The sequence below is a fragment of the Salvelinus alpinus genome, chromosome 8 (assembly GCF_045679555.1).
Source record: "Salvelinus alpinus chromosome 8, SLU_Salpinus.1, whole genome shotgun sequence".
NCBI classification, from domain to species: Eukaryota; Metazoa; Chordata; class Actinopteri; order Salmoniformes; family Salmonidae; genus Salvelinus; species Salvelinus alpinus.
Genome location: NC_092093.1, coordinates 38406863 through 38423155, shown reverse-complemented (window position 1 = coordinate 38423155; position 16293 = coordinate 38406863). Strand labels below are relative to the sequence as shown.

At 39.9% G+C, this 16293-nt stretch overlaps 2 protein-coding genes across 9 annotated transcripts in view; both read right to left on the bottom strand.

Moving 5' to 3' along the window:
• LOC139583078 (collagen alpha-1(XII) chain-like) overlaps positions 1–12455 on the bottom strand; it is a 97851-nt gene extending 85396 nt beyond the window's left edge. For 2 of the 8 annotated variants that reach the window (XM_071413816.1, XM_071413812.1), the window contains exons 1-9: positions 12217–12454; positions 10435–10548; positions 4777–4893; positions 4360–4503; positions 2964–3023; positions 1458–1718; positions 1128–1292; positions 516–689; positions 50–340 (exon numbers count right to left, since the gene is read on the bottom strand). In XM_071413816.1, coding sequence (XP_071269917.1) covers positions 50–340; positions 516–689; positions 1128–1292; positions 1458–1718; positions 2964–3023; positions 4360–4503; positions 4777–4893; positions 10435–10504 — 1282 coding nt within the window. In that variant the 5' untranslated portion in view covers positions 10505–10548; positions 12217–12454. Of the gene's footprint in view, positions 1–49; positions 341–515; positions 690–1127; positions 1293–1457; positions 1719–2963; positions 3024–4359; positions 4504–4776; positions 4894–10434; positions 10549–12216 lie in introns of all 8 variants that reach the window. The other 6 variants (XM_071413813.1, XM_071413814.1, XM_071413817.1 and 3 more) reach the window with 4 other exon arrangements.
• Positions 12456–14423: 1968 nt separating this feature from the next.
• LOC139582265 (cytochrome c oxidase subunit 7A2, mitochondrial-like) lies at positions 14424–16267 on the bottom strand. The gene is made up of 4 exons (XM_071412283.1): positions 16096–16267; positions 15658–15747; positions 14816–14900; positions 14424–14651 (listed from the first exon to the last, which is right to left on the bottom strand). Exons 1-4 carry the CDS (start codon positions 16111–16113, stop codon positions 14593–14595), a joined length of 252 nt encoding a protein of 83 aa, XP_071268384.1. The 5' UTR covers positions 16114–16267; the 3' UTR covers positions 14424–14592.
• Positions 16268–16293: the final 26 nt, after the last annotated feature.

Below are 16293 nucleotides of genomic sequence, written 5' to 3'. Positions count from 1 at the left end.
TGACTGACATACAGTATGACTTTAAGATATTGTTGTAGAGTATACTCACCAAGGGACACCTTGACTGGCTCAGTCTTCTCCATGGTCATGATGGGCTCACTGGGGGTCAGGCCCTTGAGGGCAAACAGGCTGATCTGGTACTCTGTGTCTGGAGACAGGCCCGTAACCATCACTGAGGTCTGGCTGGCGCCTACGTACAGCTCCTGGCGCTTGCTGCCGGCCATCATGGGGATCAGCTGGAGCTTGTAACCCGAGACATCTCCAAAGGAAATGTCCCATGTCACCCTCATAGACTTGGAGGCCATCTCCATGACTCTGAGGTTTGATGCTGGTTCAATAACTGTAAATGAACAATCCCAACAAAGAAATCACGGTCGGGAATTTGTTAGGAAATGATATCCCTAGCTGGAAAAGTTTTGAGCAACCCCCATTAATTCATGCATCTCTAATAATTTCTTCAAAGTTATCCATGCCAAAACCACTTCCAACATTTGAGTCGTAAAACTGCATTTTACCTTCCTCTCCGCTGACGAGCGAGTTGAGTTGATCGTCCACCCCCGAGCACACATGGGTAATGAGCTCTTTCTGCACATTTTTGATAAGGTCAAAGTTGAGAACATTATAGACGTGCGTCCTGTAGGGGGTTGAAGCCATTTGTTTTAGCTCGTCCTCATCTGCTCCTTTGATCCCTAAATTGGACAAAGAACAAAAAAGGGGTGTAAAATGTATATGGTCTCTTATAAAAACTGGGGGAAATGTTCCATATCACCATTGTAATCCTGATCTCCCGACAGTTTCAGAAGGTTTACTCATTCATAGTTAAAACCAATAAAGTCCAAACACTCCTTGTTAAAGTCAATGGCAGCACATGAAAATTATTCCGAATGTAGGAATTAATTGCGGCATAGTTTCTCAGGTTCGAGAGCTTATACTGAATAAAACAAGTGATCTAAAAATATATGGAATGAAGCAAGAGGTCTTTCCTTCTTTTCCACTTTTAAGAACAACCAGCTGGATTCACTATGGAATATATACATATATATAATATATATATATAGACAGGATTAGCAGTATCAGTAAGACATAAACAGGGTTAGATGACAGAAAGGTAGCCTGTAGTCACATACCCAAGGTGAAGATCTCCACCCCCATGTTCTTGAGTTTCTTGGCGATCGCCTCCACAGGGTCTTGAGACTGCCCATCTGTGATAATCATGGCCACCTTGGGAAAGCCTTTCCTGGCACCGTTTGCCTCAGTAAATGTGTTTTTCAGCAAATAGTCCATGGCCTCACCTGTAACAAAGTGGCATGACGTCCCTTTTGGTTATAACATTGTTCATTTGATTCACTCTACCAACCTCAGAGAGTTGTTAATGACGAACTACGGCTTTGTCAGTTAGTATTATGTTATGATTGTGTATTGTATAGCCAGGTACTGTACATGGGATGGGTAAGTACCTGTCATGGTGTTGCCACCCTTGTAAGGCAGTGTGTTGATGGCTCTGAGGAGTTCGCCCCATTTCACGTGCTGGTTGAGGTTAAACTCTGTCTTGGTATCAGTGCTGTACTGGACCAGGCCCACCCTTGTCTTGTCCTCCCCAATCTCAAAGGCACCCGCCATGGCAGAGATGAAGTTACGGATGTATTTAAAGTCTCTTCCAGCGCTCCATGAACCATCAACCAGGAACACCAAATCTGTGACAGCACTGAATGAACACTCTGGGAGAGAAGGAGAGGTAGAGAGAAGGAGAGAAGAAGGAACATGAAAAAAGTAGCATACACTGGAAAAATGGGAGAGGCAAATTATTTGAGCTGAGGAGAAGCATGTCCTGTTTCCGTAGCTTTACAAGTCCCAGATAGCTGTATCATTGACCAAAGAAAACAGTGTGAAGAGTGCTGTTGTGCAAATATATACAGTGAACAATGAAAGTAGCCTCCAGGTGCAAACTTTGGTCCAGCGTTTTAACATTATTGTATGAAGAAAACAAGGAAAACGACCCTCTTAACACTCATATACTAGACAGGAACTATGGAATATCAATTAATATTTCTTATTGGCAAATACAAATGCTCAGATAGGACCCTAAGGTGACAAAGAAAGAATGCAATAAAAAATATTGATGTTATTGCCATCCCTTTTGACAGAATAACATTGTCACTACCAAAATCAGCACTGTATTCACCAGGCTCTTCATCAGACTTTTATTTGATGGGCTGGAGGTCATTCACCATACTCACTAGACCAGATACCGGGTTAGGGATAGTGGCATCAACAGTGCAGTCAAGAATAATCCGATTGATATAAGCCCAGCAGTCACATCCAGCTCAAATGGTTATACAAACTATTAGGGGGATACTTTGAGATGTAACCCCTCATAGTGGGTACAGTCTTTGGGAACACTACTAAAGGTACAGTGGGTGAATAGGGGGTTACCTGGAGGGTATTTTCCAGTTATTCCTTCTGGATAGAAATAAAGTCTGAGAGAGGTTTTCCCAAGTAGCAGTAAGCATGCATCATCTGGGGGAGGCCACAGTGCTCTTGTAAAGAGCTGTATCCGTAATGGTTTCCACTTTTCTCAACCTGGCTGTGTACTCTTCCGCTCCAGCACCAGGGGTCCTGCCCCCTGACACAGGTGTTAGCTCCACACCACTGACCCCCACACTGAGCATGTGCAAACTCCTTCACTTAGCATGATTGACAGCCTGACTATGACAGGCAGCAATGTTATGATCAATATTTTCAAGATTTATTTAGTAAAAAAAACTGATTTGGCTATACAATGGGGCATTGAATAGAATAATATGTGGAAACTCCCTCTACTGTGCTGTCGACCACACACCAACGGAAAGAGACCAGGCACAATAAGAGAAATAAAAAGAGACTGTAGCCTATGAACAAACTGGAAAATGTTGTTAACTGTTAAGTGTCAGAAAAAGAAAAGGCCAATGAGGCAATGGACTTACTGACTGAGTCTATGACCTGTGGTTTCCTGGGACCTCCGTGTGCTGTGCCACTTGATTGGACTGAAACACAAGCAATGAGACAAAAAATAATGTCAAAAAAACAAATAAATATATTTAACCTTACCCACAACACCTTAATGTAAAAGAGTCAACTAGTAGCATGGGGGGAAAAATGTATTCTAGAATTTATACATAAAGATATACTTTGTGTATATATTTGATGAGGTTGTCTCTAATAAGATCAAATCCACTAGGGGTCACAACGAGCAGGCAGGCGAAGCCAGCTCCCAAATTATAATGGACTGATGCAATTAGTTACGGCAGTTTTCTCAGTAATCTCTAAAGACCCGGACTGGGCTGCTTAGGACTCTAGTATCAGAACTAAGGACCGGTGCCAAAGAGGCTTCCCCACCAAGCAGTTCATATTACATTACAGCAGACTTTAATCACTGTTAGACTTGGGAGGGGGGTTGCCTCTGTGTTAGGGCCATGGATAGTCATTCCTCTTTCTATACATTTGGAATCATTCACCAGTAGATTAAATCCTCAAAAAGTTATACAGTTGCACCATTGATATGGCAAGTGCTCAGCATCCGACCGCAAGGCACTACAGAGGGTAGCGTGTATGACCCAGTACATCACTGTTGCCAAGCTCCCTGCCATCCAGGACCTCTATACCAGGCGGTGTCAGAAGAAGGCCCAAGAAATTGTCAAAGACTCCAGCCAACCAAGTCACAGTCATGGTTAGTTCTCTAAGCCACCGCACGGCAAGTGGCACCAGAGTGCCAAGTCTGGGACCAAAAGGCTCCTGAACAGCTTCTACCTCAAAGCCATAAGACTGCTGAACAGTTCATTAAACAGCTACCTGGACTTTCTGCTTTTTACCCCAACTACCCAACTATCACCCCAACTACCTTGTATCCCAGTACACTAACATGGTACTGGTACTCCTAGTATATAGCCTGTATATATCCTCGTTATTGTTATTTTTTTGTGTTACTATTTTCTTTTGATCTATTTGATAATTTTCTTACTTTTAAACTGTATTGTTGGGAAAGGGCTCTTAAGTAAACATTTCACGGTATGGGACAAATACAATTTGATTTGAAATTAGAGGCGGGGGGCGGGGTGTGTCCCAAAAGGCACCATATTCCATATAAAATGCACTACTTTTGACCAGGGCCCATAGGGCTCTGGTAAAAAATAGTGCACTGAATAGGGAATAGGGTGTCATTTGGGATGCAGCCCCTGTGATAAAGGCCATGCAGTAATTCAGTGTCATTCCTCTCTCTAGTCTGAATCAATCACCAGTAGACTAAACAAATGGCTGTGACCGTAAGTGACTCACTTCATTCACCAGTATAGTCTACATAAGATGTGATAGTAAACGACTCACTTGTGAGCTGTCCTGAGATGGGCAAACTTTCCTCAGATCCAGAGTATGCAATGATTGTTACTACATAGTCCATGTCTGGTGTCAGATCTGTGATGGAGGTCTTAGTGGCAGTGGCAGGGAGGGATACATGTTTTGTTGGTTCGTCTATGGAAATAATACAGTACCAAGTTTAAAAATTAAAGGTTAGGGAAATTAGCAATTCTGAATCTCAAAATCAAGCAATTTATGCCTTAACAATCTTAGTTCAGTGCATGAAATGCTTAATATGTGGATCCCATAATGATTTGGTGAAAACAGGAAATGTAGGTGTTTTGTCATGTCAATGGCAGTGATTGCTTGTTGTAAACTACACAGGTAATGTTGCAGTAAAGGTAGTGAAGTTGAGAGAGATGGCCTGCAGAAAAACAGTCCACCAACCTGTTTCTGAGGCCACTTGTATCTTGAATCCCTCTATCCGTGTTAGTGGAACATTCCATGTCATTTGTACTGTGTTCTCATTTAAAATCTTAAATCTCAAGTCTGAAGGTGGTTCAACTGTGAAAAAAAAAGTTGCAAATGTTATTCCAGCTTTTGCAAAATAAGTGTATTTATGATGAAACATAAGGTGTAGGTAACACATATCCCAACAATCAACACTTCAAGGTTGAAGTTATCCTATTCATTGTTGGGGCAAACAGCAAGAGGTGACAACAAGGCAACATAACATTCGAGCAGCCATTTTGGAGAAAAATGACATTCGTTTGAGCTTTCCGACCATGTCTGTCCGACCACAGTCAACAACTCAAGCACATACAATATAGTGAGGAGAATAACAAACGGTGGCAAAAAGAAATATCCAAGGGCACAATTACTTTTGTTTACATTGACTAACTAACATTTTGCATGCTGATAAGGTCATGCCTAAACTGAGTCAACCGGCAACAACATACACCTTTCATAAAACTTGTGGAAATGGATTTTACAATGGAGTCTTCTCATACGTTTATATACCATGGTTGTGTAAAGGCCGACATGCAGTCATACATAGCCTTCAGTACATTGTTTCCTTTGATTGACCCATGTGTATGACTCCCATCCATTGCAAACCTCTTAAAAGAATACACAATGCCATTTAAGACCATTGGGTACATCTTTTCCAACCCCTCTAGCGCTAAGTAGTGAGAATCCACAATGAAAAAATATATTAGAAAAACACAAATCAAATAGAAAAGCAAAACAAACCATAAATGTGATTGGTCACAGTGAATGGACTGTCTGAAGATCATGCACATGTACATGAAAAGTTGTTTGTAACAACTTATGGAACCGGACAAAAGTTTCCATGTACAAGACGGACCAGAGAACATATTTTAGAAATATTTTTAAATGATATTCGTCTGTTGGGGGATGGGTTTAAGTAAGTTAGGCTATTAAGAGAAAACAGCATTAACAAGAGTAGAGTATTAAAGGGATGCCTGTGGCAGTGAAGGCCGTTATCTACTTCCCCAGAGTCAGATGAACCCATGGATACCATTTGTACGTCTCCACGGGCAGTTTGAAGGAAGTTTCTAACTAGCGTTAGCGCAATTGCTAACTAGCATTAGCGCAATGACTGGAAGTCTATGGTAACTGCTAGCATGCTAGTAGATACCATAGACTTCCAGTCATTGCGCTAACGCTAGTTAGCATTGGCTTGAGAAACTACCTCTAACTTCCTTCATACTGGATGCAGAGACATAACAACGTTATCCATGAGTATCCGTTTAAGTAGCCTATATAGTAATAACAGAATGTCTAGAGATGTCTAAAATGACAAATACAGTAAATGATAAGACAATATGTGTAGTGGTTTAAGATTAATCTGCTTGTTGATGAACTATAACAAGATAACGTGTCAGTGGATAGTGCAGTGGTGCATAGCAGGGTAAGTATGGGGTTGTAGTCTAAATAAGGGTTTTCTAAATAAGGGAAGCTGGTGGGGATCAAGAATATCATTCTAAAATATTGTTGAAAAGCCATGACTCAGGACAAGTTGAATGCAAATTTGCACAGCAAATGACCTGAGCGAAGCTTGTCCAGTACAGGATATCAAAAATGAGAACCACCAACCTGGCAGATCAACTCAAGGGCCATGGTCTGCTCCTTCTCTGTTTCCAAATGGACCCATCAAAACCATACAGTACTACCCACATTTTCCTTGTTACGAAGCTCTTAGTTAAAGCACACACACCACAAGCAAGCACAGGCATACGCGCATGTACACACAGTCCACAAAGGCATGCACACACAAACACACGCAAACACGCAAACGCAAACACACACACACAAACCTCAATAATGAGCCAAAAAGTTTTGTTGGAGTTATGACTCTTTCTCTTCGTTTCTGGTTTCTCCAAGTAGTTCAAGATTTGATCAGTGAGCATCCTGGTCTCAACATGTCAAGCCATTCAACAAGGAACATACCAATGTGGGGGGTGGGGGGTGCGGGGGGGGTGGTGCTACTATGACCTCTGTTTGTGATCTCTAGTTCTGGTCATCAAGGTCCGAGTGTAGGCTACAGTCTCCTAAAAAGAGAGGCCTTCTCTTAAAAAATACGGGGTCTATATGATATGCTAACAGAATATTATAGCCTTATTATAGCCTGATTTAATGAGAAGAAGGCAATGCTGTAATCTGTAATCTATATGAATGGTCACGGAAGCTTCTGAAGAATGTTTTTTCTCAGTTTTTGGAAAATAATTTTAGGGACACTCATATTTTGTCTTTCTGTTCCATCAGACAGAAAAAGAACACAAGAAGGAAAATCAAGCCCCCTTTTTCTCCAAATGAAAGAGGAGACAACTGAGTTCTCGGTTCATTTTTACTTGATCTCTCATAGTACTGTATTAGCTAATCTATTACATCCCTTACGGGCAAAACATGTGTTACTTCCTTCACTTAATTGTTTTACCTAGCTCCTTTATCATTACCTAGTACTTGTATTATTACCTAGTTCCTTTATCATTACCTAGTACTTGTATTATTACCTAGCTCCTTTATCATTACCTAGTATTTGTATTATTACCTAGCTTCTTTATCATTACCTAGTACTTGTATTATTACCTAGTTCCTTTATCATTACCTAGTTCCTTTATCATGATAGAGTTATGGTCAGATTTACCAAATGGAGCGCGAGGGAGAGCTTTGCACGCGTCTCTGTGTGTGGAGTAAAGGTGGTCTAGAATTTTTTTCCCTCTGGTTGCACATTTAACATGCTGATAGAAATTAGGTCAAACTGATTTAAGTTTCCTTACATTAAAGTCCCCGCCACTAGGAGCACCGCCTCAGGATGAGCATTTTCTTACAAATAAAATTTGATTTGATTACCAAGGTCCTTTATCATTACCTAGCTCCTTTATCATTACCTAATTACTTTACCATTACCTAGCTCCTTTATCATTACCTAGCTCCTTTATCATTACCTAGTTCCTTTATCATTACCTAGTTCCTTCATCATTACCAAGCCTCTTTATCATTACCTAGTTCCTTTACCATTACCTAGTTCCTTTATCATTACCTAGTTCCTTTATCGTTACCTAGTTCCTTTATTGTTACCTAGTTCCTTTATCATTACCTAGCTCCTTTATCATTACCTAGTTCCTTTGTCATTACCTAGCTCCTTTATCATTACCTAGCTCCTTTATCATTACCTAGCCCCTTTATCATGAACTAGTTCCTTTATCATTACCTAGCTCCTTTATCATTATCTAGTTGCTTCATCATTACCTAGTTCCTTTATCATTACTTTGTTCCTTTATCATTACCTAGTTCCTTCATCATTACCTAGTTCCTTCATCATTACCTAACTCCTTTATCATGACCTAGCTCCTTTATCATTACCTAGCTCCTTTATCATTGCCTAGCTCCTTTATCATTGCCTAGCTCCTTTATCATGACCTAGCTCCTTTATTATTACCTAGCCCCTTTATCATTAACTAGTTCCTTTATCATTACCTAGCTCCTTTATCATTACCTAGTTCCTTCATCATTACCTAGTTCCTTTATCATTACATAGTTTCTTTATCATTACCTAGTTCCTTTCTCATTACCTAGTTCCTTCATCATTACCTAACTCCTTTATCATGACCTAGCTCCTTTATCATTACCTATCTCCTTTATCATTGCCTACTGTAGCTCCTTTATCATTGCCTAGCTCCTTTATCATTACCTAGTTCCTTTATCATTACCTAGCTCCTTTATCATTACCTAGTTCCTTTATCATTACCTAGTTCCTTTATCATTACCTAGTTCCTTCATCATTACCTAACTCCTTTATCATGACCTAGCTCCTTTATCATTACCTATCTCCTTTATCATTGCCTACTGTAGCTCCTTTATCATTGCCTAGCTCCTTTATCATTACCTAGCTCCTTTATCATTACCTAGCTCCTTTATTATTACCTAGCCCCTTTATCATTACCTAGTTCCTTTATCATTACCTAGCTCCTTTATCATTACCTAATTCCTTCATCATTACCTAGTTCCTTTATCATTACCTAGTTCCTTCATCATTACCTAGTTCCTTTCTCATTACCTAGTTCCTTCATCATTACCTAACTCCTCTATCATTACCTAGCTCCTTTATCATTACCTACTGTAGCTCCTTTATCATTGCCTAGCTCCTTTATCATTACCAAGCGCCTTTATCATTACCTAGCCCCTTATCATTACCTAGTTTCTTTATCATAACCTAGCTCCTTTATCATTACCTAGTTCCTTCATCATTACCTAGTTCCTTCATCATTACCTAACTCCTTTATCATTACCTGGCTCCTTTATCGTTATCAGGCTCCTTTATCATTATCTGGCTCCTTTATCATTACCTTATCATTATCATTACTTAACTTATTTTTTTTAACAGATTTCTTCTCATCACCAGAGAGTTGGGCCTGTTAGAGGAACTAGGTACTGATGACAAAGTCCTATAAAAAAAAATATCAAGCAAGTGCCCCTCCTAGCGCAAGAAAGACTTCACTACAACTATCATGCTTAGGGAGTCGCCCCTTCACTAATTTCCAGACTAGCCTACAACACTATTAGAAGAAAACTTGCTATCTAGAACCAAAAAGGGTTATTCGGCTGTCTCCATAGGAGAACACATTGAAGAACCACTTTTGGTTCCAGCTAGAACCCTTTTAGGTTCAATGTAGAACCCTTCTACAGAGGGTTCTACATGGAAACTCAAAAAGTTATACCTGGAACCAAAAAAGGGTTATCCTATGGGGACAGTCGCAAAACCCTTTAGGAACCCTTTTTTCTAAGAGTGTATGATGGGGCCTGTTCCACTTTGAATTTTTAGATAAAAAAAAATCTATTTGAACCAGTTTTAGATTAAAAATATAATTGTGCTTATATAATTGTGTTTCAAGGCTACTCAAAAGTTTAAAGTGTGATGTTTGGAAGTATAGGGGTTGTCACTAGTTACCACAGCCACAAAGTCAGAATTGGCTATTGTAAAAATTCCTGACAACGAAAAATTGCTTTTTGGTCTTAATTTAAGGTTAGAGTTAGGCATAAGGTTACCAGTGTGGTTATGATTAAGGTTAGGTTTCAAACTAGATTTTAAGAATATATACATTTTAGAAATAGGCAGGGTTTAGTGAGAAGTAAGACTTTGTGGCCGTGGTAACTAGTGACGACCAAGTAAAAGGTTAGCCTACCTACCCTAGGCTACTTGTTTGAGTTGATTCAACCTGTCACAATTAATAGGCAGAGAAAATTGGATCAAAAGACAAATGAAATAGCCAACCTATTCAAACACAACAAAAATACAAGAATCCATAGGCCTACCGATGAAATAGGCCTATAGGCAAAGGCCTACATGAGATACAAATACTGTAGACATTTTATTTCAGCAAAACATTTATTCATTAAATAAAACTGCATTGGTGAAAGTATTGTAATTTCACCATGAGGAGCTTAAAAACGGACACAACTAGCTACAGAGAGAGGGGGGGGGGGCTGCATATTTTTCATTCGGATCAGATGTGTTTAATTAACAGTAGGAACATTGGAGGGGGGGAGGGAGGACAGGACAGCGGGTGAGGGGTACTTTACCTTGGGCCTCGACGGAGGATAGTAGCACTGCAAGGAAGGCAGCCGCTGCCAGAGACAGCCTTATCTTCATTTTGACTCGCTCTCTTTCTCTGGCTCAGCAGAACATGAATGAGGCTACAAAAGGCACGGGCAATTACACAAGGATCTCAGCAATGCGCCATCCTTCAACACACAGTCTACCTTTAATGACCACAAGCAACATTTACATTTGACATTTTAGTCATTTAGCAGACGTTGTTATCCAGAGCGACTTACGGGTAGTGATTGCATACATTGTTGTACCTTTTCGCAGATGTCCTATCATCCAATAGCCTACTCTTAAACATACAGAGGGTATTATATCATAAGTATTCATCCCCCTTGGTTTTTTTGTTGTGTGACAAAGTGGGTTCGATTTCAATTTAGTTGTGATTTTTTTGTCATTGATCTAAACAAAATACTCCATAATGTCAAAGTGAAAGGAAAATTAGACAAATGTTAACAAATAAAATAAAGATTTAATAGCTAAAATATTGCAAAAGTATTCACTCCTTTTTTAGGCGAGCCTAAATTAGTTCAGGAGTAAAATTTGGCTTAGCAAATCACATAAATTACATGGACTCACTCTGGTGAAATACTGTTTCAATCTGTTTGAAGATCGATGATCCCTAAACACTTTGACAGAGAAAAGAACACTGGGCACTATCCAGGTGTTTAATTTTTCCATTCCTTTTTTTAAAATTATTGAATTTTTATTTTCACTTTGACATTATGGAGTATTTTGTGTAGATCAATGGAAAACAAATCTCAATGAATACATTTCAATTCCACTTTGTACAGCAACAGAATGTGAAAAATCCAAGGGAGGGGATACTTATGATACCCACTCTCAAAGAGTGTCATAGTTATTAATTCAAAGACAAAAGGCAAGACCATTGATCGTCCAACTGCATTGGCTTTATAAATTAACATATTGTTCCATCTTAAATAGCATTCAAATATCCTCAAAAACTCACAATCAAATTTCAATGCGGTTTAAATGCACAGCTACAAATGGAAAAGAGTCCCTTGTAGGTCTACACTTTTCTATGGGACAAGGGAGCCTGCTGTAGTATCTGATCAAAAAGTCTGTCCCCATTCAGTCAAAACGTGCCTTGAGGAATGCATTAGAATTGATGGAGATGGGAATGCAATGCTGTGCCTCACTAGCAAGACACAAAAACCATAACTTTCACAAACTTGTACAAAGCCTATGAAAACACAATGCATAGCATTCCGTGGTCTCCCAACACAAAATCCAAATAAAACGTTCAAAGGCGCCAGAATGCAGGTGCGCCAGATGCAGGCTACTGGCCATCACTCTGCTGCTGATAGAGCAATCGATTCCAAAAACGTGTCCGTCTTTATCCTGCATTGCATGTTCATCTAAGTGTTATAACGAAAACTGAATACGCTACCAAGTTATCAATATGTTGTTTCTTCTCAAGTTAAATTCTACTTTACATCACATACATTATTACACGAAGAAGCAGTCAACTATTCCAACACGCACGGCATTTACGTCATGGCTGTTGGGCTATAATTATGGGCTATACTTCATTTCAAACCAACATGACACCGTGATGATAATAAGGCAAATGAACAATAGGCAAATGCTAAAACACTTGCCCAGAGGACAATCTTGGGATACCCTAGCCTACTTCACTGGTCTCCGGATGACCACAACTCACCTCACTCTCCCCATCTTCCTCTCAGATAGCCTAAGCAATAGTCCAATCCATATTCAATTAATTCAATACTGACCTGTGGAAATGATGTTTTCTCTCGTCTCAGAATATAAAAAAGTAAAGCCTCTTTGGATATGCCTCTTCTGCCTAATGATGGATAAAAGTTTCACTTTATCAAGAATCAAGTAGCCTAAGCACAGACGAAAACTCAGTGCTCCTCTTGCGGAGGTCCCAGATAAGAAGCCTTTTTCCAAGTGGGAAGACTCTACACAATCTGCTACTTAATAGGGGGCTGTTCCCAACTCTCCCTTTTACATCGTAGGCTCTTACGACAGCCAGCAAGCATGGAACCCTGCCATGGGTTGACATATGCAGCCTCTCAAAGTGTGGGGATTACTTTTGGAAACTTTGCATAGTTTTCTGCATTCCTTTGCAATGATGCCCCTCTATGTGTTGTATCCACAAGTCCACTGCAAATTAAAGGGATAGCATCTGCGTTTGGAAACCAGGAGATGTTTTACTGGCAGCCGTTAAGCCGTTTTTTTGGGGGGGGGGACAATGGAACAATGGAAAAATCCTCAACAGCCCAATAGCATTTATTAAGTGACCAAGTTTAAGAGTCAGTAACCATGTCCTTTTAATTTAATGTGCTTTATGTCAGTAGATAAATATTTAGAAACGTATTATGTTATTGAAGTATTTAATAGGTCTTTGGATTCAACTCAGAAAATGTCAATAAATTCTTAACAGTCCAATCAGAATTATACAGGCAAGGCACGGGGAAAGGGTGATGCTTTCTGTCCTGGTTCCTTCTTCTCTGTGAAAAAAAGTTAATTGATAGGCCTAACTGAATTAAGGCCTAGGCCAAGATAAAACAAACCCTTTGTCCTGCCTATTAAAAATAGGCTATTGGAGTAGTCTAATAAACCCTCATTTATGAAATACAGATTATAGCCCTACAGATCATTTGGAAGATTCACTTTTCCAAATGAACATTTTGTTGATAATTGACATGTTAAATGGAATAAAAAGAGATCGTCACGTTTAAACTATTTTATATGACAGAATTCAGTTACCTGACCATAGACCTATCATAATGTGAGACCCAATCCATTCCCTTGAAGACATAGCCCTCTAGTGACTCAAGAGGCAAAATGCTCATGGAAAAGAAAAATCCTGCAGTGCTGGTTCCTTGGGCAAATAAGTTCATTAAAAAAACGTTACTTACATTTCATGAGTTAAATGTCTGATAAAAACACTTTATCTGCTACTCAACTTCGTAACGTGCACGCATAGCCTATCACCATTTTTTAAAATAAACAATACACAGCAAATTGCATCTCATGACATTTTCCCATGATATAGTCCTGATTTCTGTAGGCTAGAGCTCAAGGCACATTTCAAAATAGGAGCATCATTTTCTGATCGAGATATACTAATTTATTTTCAAAGTATCATGATGAACACATTTAAGACTGCTCTTGGCCAAATGTAGCCTAGTAATCTTAGACTGGCTTCAAAGCAGCCAAACTGCACAAAGTGGGGAAAGCATAGTCAGGTACCCTAGTGGTTAGAGCATTGGACCCGATCGAATCCTGAGCTAACAAGGTAAAAAAATAAAATAAAAATAATAATCGGTGGTTCTGTCCTTGAACAAGGCAGTTAACCCACTGTTCATAGGCTGTCATTGTACATCTGAATTTGTTCTTGACTTGCCTGGTTAAATAAAAAAATGTAAATACACCCTGAAATTTGAGCATAATTGTTCTCTTTGATGCTGTTTATAATAAGATCAGTGTGTATATCCATTCAGGAAATTTCTAAGACAAGATGAATTTCCATTTACAGCACGGATAATAATTCCCATCATGAGAACGTCATTAGTAGCAAACCAGATTAACAACATTGTTAAGGCCTTTCTTCCTCTGCCTGCGTTGATGATAATGAACACTTACCAGACATCCAGATGTAGGCTACCACCAACATTCCTCTACACAGACTATTGTGAGCATTGTTGATTCAGTGTAGTTTAAAGGACAAGAGAGACCAACACAAACGTCAGCCATGCCCAATAGATCACCTGCTGGGTTTCAACGAACGGTGGCGATACCACATGCAGAATTGTTGGCACATTAACAGAAAATGACAACCGATGCTCTGTGGTCAGAGGCGATAGGATGGCCGCCCGCTGCGCACTACCGACGTTTGTTATGGTGTATCCCTTACTTAAAATATAACATTTACACACATACAAAAAGAACAAAGACAACAAAGACCACTTGGTAATGAGAGGCATATTTAATCATCCTCAGTTATAAATAAATAAATATTGATCCCATGAACATGAAACAAAAGCCATTATGACATGACAAATCAACCCCCTGATGACACAGAGACAACTTTTTACAACTAATAGGGTGTCATGTAGAACAGGTGAGCCCAGCAGCTGGCGTCACTCCTTCTTCTTGGGGAAAGCTGCACAAACCAGTTCATATATGACATATGCAGATCCTGCAATAACATATAAAACATCATTACTAATTAAATACAGTGTTATTACAAAGGTGTTGAACAATTTAAAGTGGTAATGCACAACCAGACTATACCAAGATCTGGTGTCTACATGGATAAAAAATGTTTTTAAATGTTTTGCCATTGAGTCCATCTGTACTCACCTAGGATAGTTAGTGTCATTGTTGCTCTGTACAGGATAGCGTCGCTGGCACCCCCTTTCAAATGAATTGGAATCCCATTGTCCTCCTGGTGAAGAAAAACATACTGTATCAAACGCATATCATGCACAGCAACATGCAGTATAAGCATCCTACTTCCTTTAAGCCCACCAAAGCTGTGGTATTCTCCAAGTGGACATTGACTTGACATTCCTTTCAGCTTCTAGTGGCACAAAGGGCCTCAATGGTGCATCTACAGCGACCTCTGTTCTAGGTGGTTGAGTGGTCATTAATACCCCCAAAACGGACCATTCTAGTTAGCCACAGAACGCAACATGTTGCCATTACGAGTGTCATTATTGACAGCAAGACCTGCAACGCACCCGTTTTAGAAAGCATTTACAGCAACACAGTTTGCACAATCAGTTATTGAAAAGCAGCCAATGAGGCAGTGGCATCACCCTCCCTTGATCATGTGCCAGTGGCAATCGCTAATCAGAGTCAGACATGGGTTTCTCATCTCATGCCATGGCCTATGTCCCGAATGGCACCCTATTCCCTATTTAGCGCACTACTTTTGACCAGGAGCCATACTTTTACACACTACATGCAAATAAGTAACTCCAACCCAGTGAGCCATCTTTCAGATGTACTTATCTGTCAACTATATGCGTCTCAGGCTTCATCGTGTGTAAAGAAACTACAGGAGCAGACATGTCACCAGTCATTAAAACACATATCACATTGTCATTGATTTGAAACGACATTTTCCTTGACATTGAACTGAAATCAGAGTACGTTTTAATATTAAGCTTGAAATAGACATTTTAAGTGTAAACAATTACCTGGAAATGCTTCTGTTTATGTGGGACCTTGTTCTCCACCTGCCTGCGCGCACTGGTGCTCAGTGTCCGCCGCGACACCTGCTGGAGCGCCTGTCAATTAACGGAAAAGAAGCATCCATTTGTAAGCCCCTCACCAGCACTGCAGTTTCACAGATTTGGAGATTGTAAAATCAACGCTGGTTTGGAATAGGCCGCTGTCTATCTGAATATTCAACAAATTAGCTAGTCTGCCATAAAGACTTGTCAGAACATAAACTATAGAGAAGCAACGGGCACTCAACACAAGTCTGATGGGATATGTCCTCACATGACCGCTAAAGGCTCGTGATGCTGGCTTCTCTTGACCTTTTAGAAAGCATTTTTTTTAAGGCAGACCGATGGCATGGAAAACAATTATATTAAGAACTCCACTCAAAACCATACTAAATCGCATCTTACTTGAATGTGTCGGTACATAGCTCCACGTCAACAATCGTCGTACAAGGACACCGGAAGACTGCGCATCCACTATTTTCTTCTTTGAAAAGATTTACTGACGCATCACGAACACTTGTGCATGCTGCCACATAATGGTCAGGAGTGGGTACTTGGAGAGTAGCCAACACATGACCCACCATTCTCTATTTCTGGGCTAAA

What these genes read in the sequence shown, in the direction of transcription:
- LOC139582265 (XM_071412283.1), bottom strand. An exon ending in ATAAACAGAAGCATTTCCAG is followed by an intron (nt 14,901 to 15,657) that starts GTAATTGTTTAC and finishes TTTCTTCACCAG; the next exon opens with GAGGACAATGGGATTCCAAT. An exon ending in AATGACACTAACTATCCTAG is followed by an intron (nt 14,652 to 14,815) that starts GTGAGTACAGAT and finishes ATGTTATTGCAG; the next exon opens with GATCTGCATATGTCATATAT.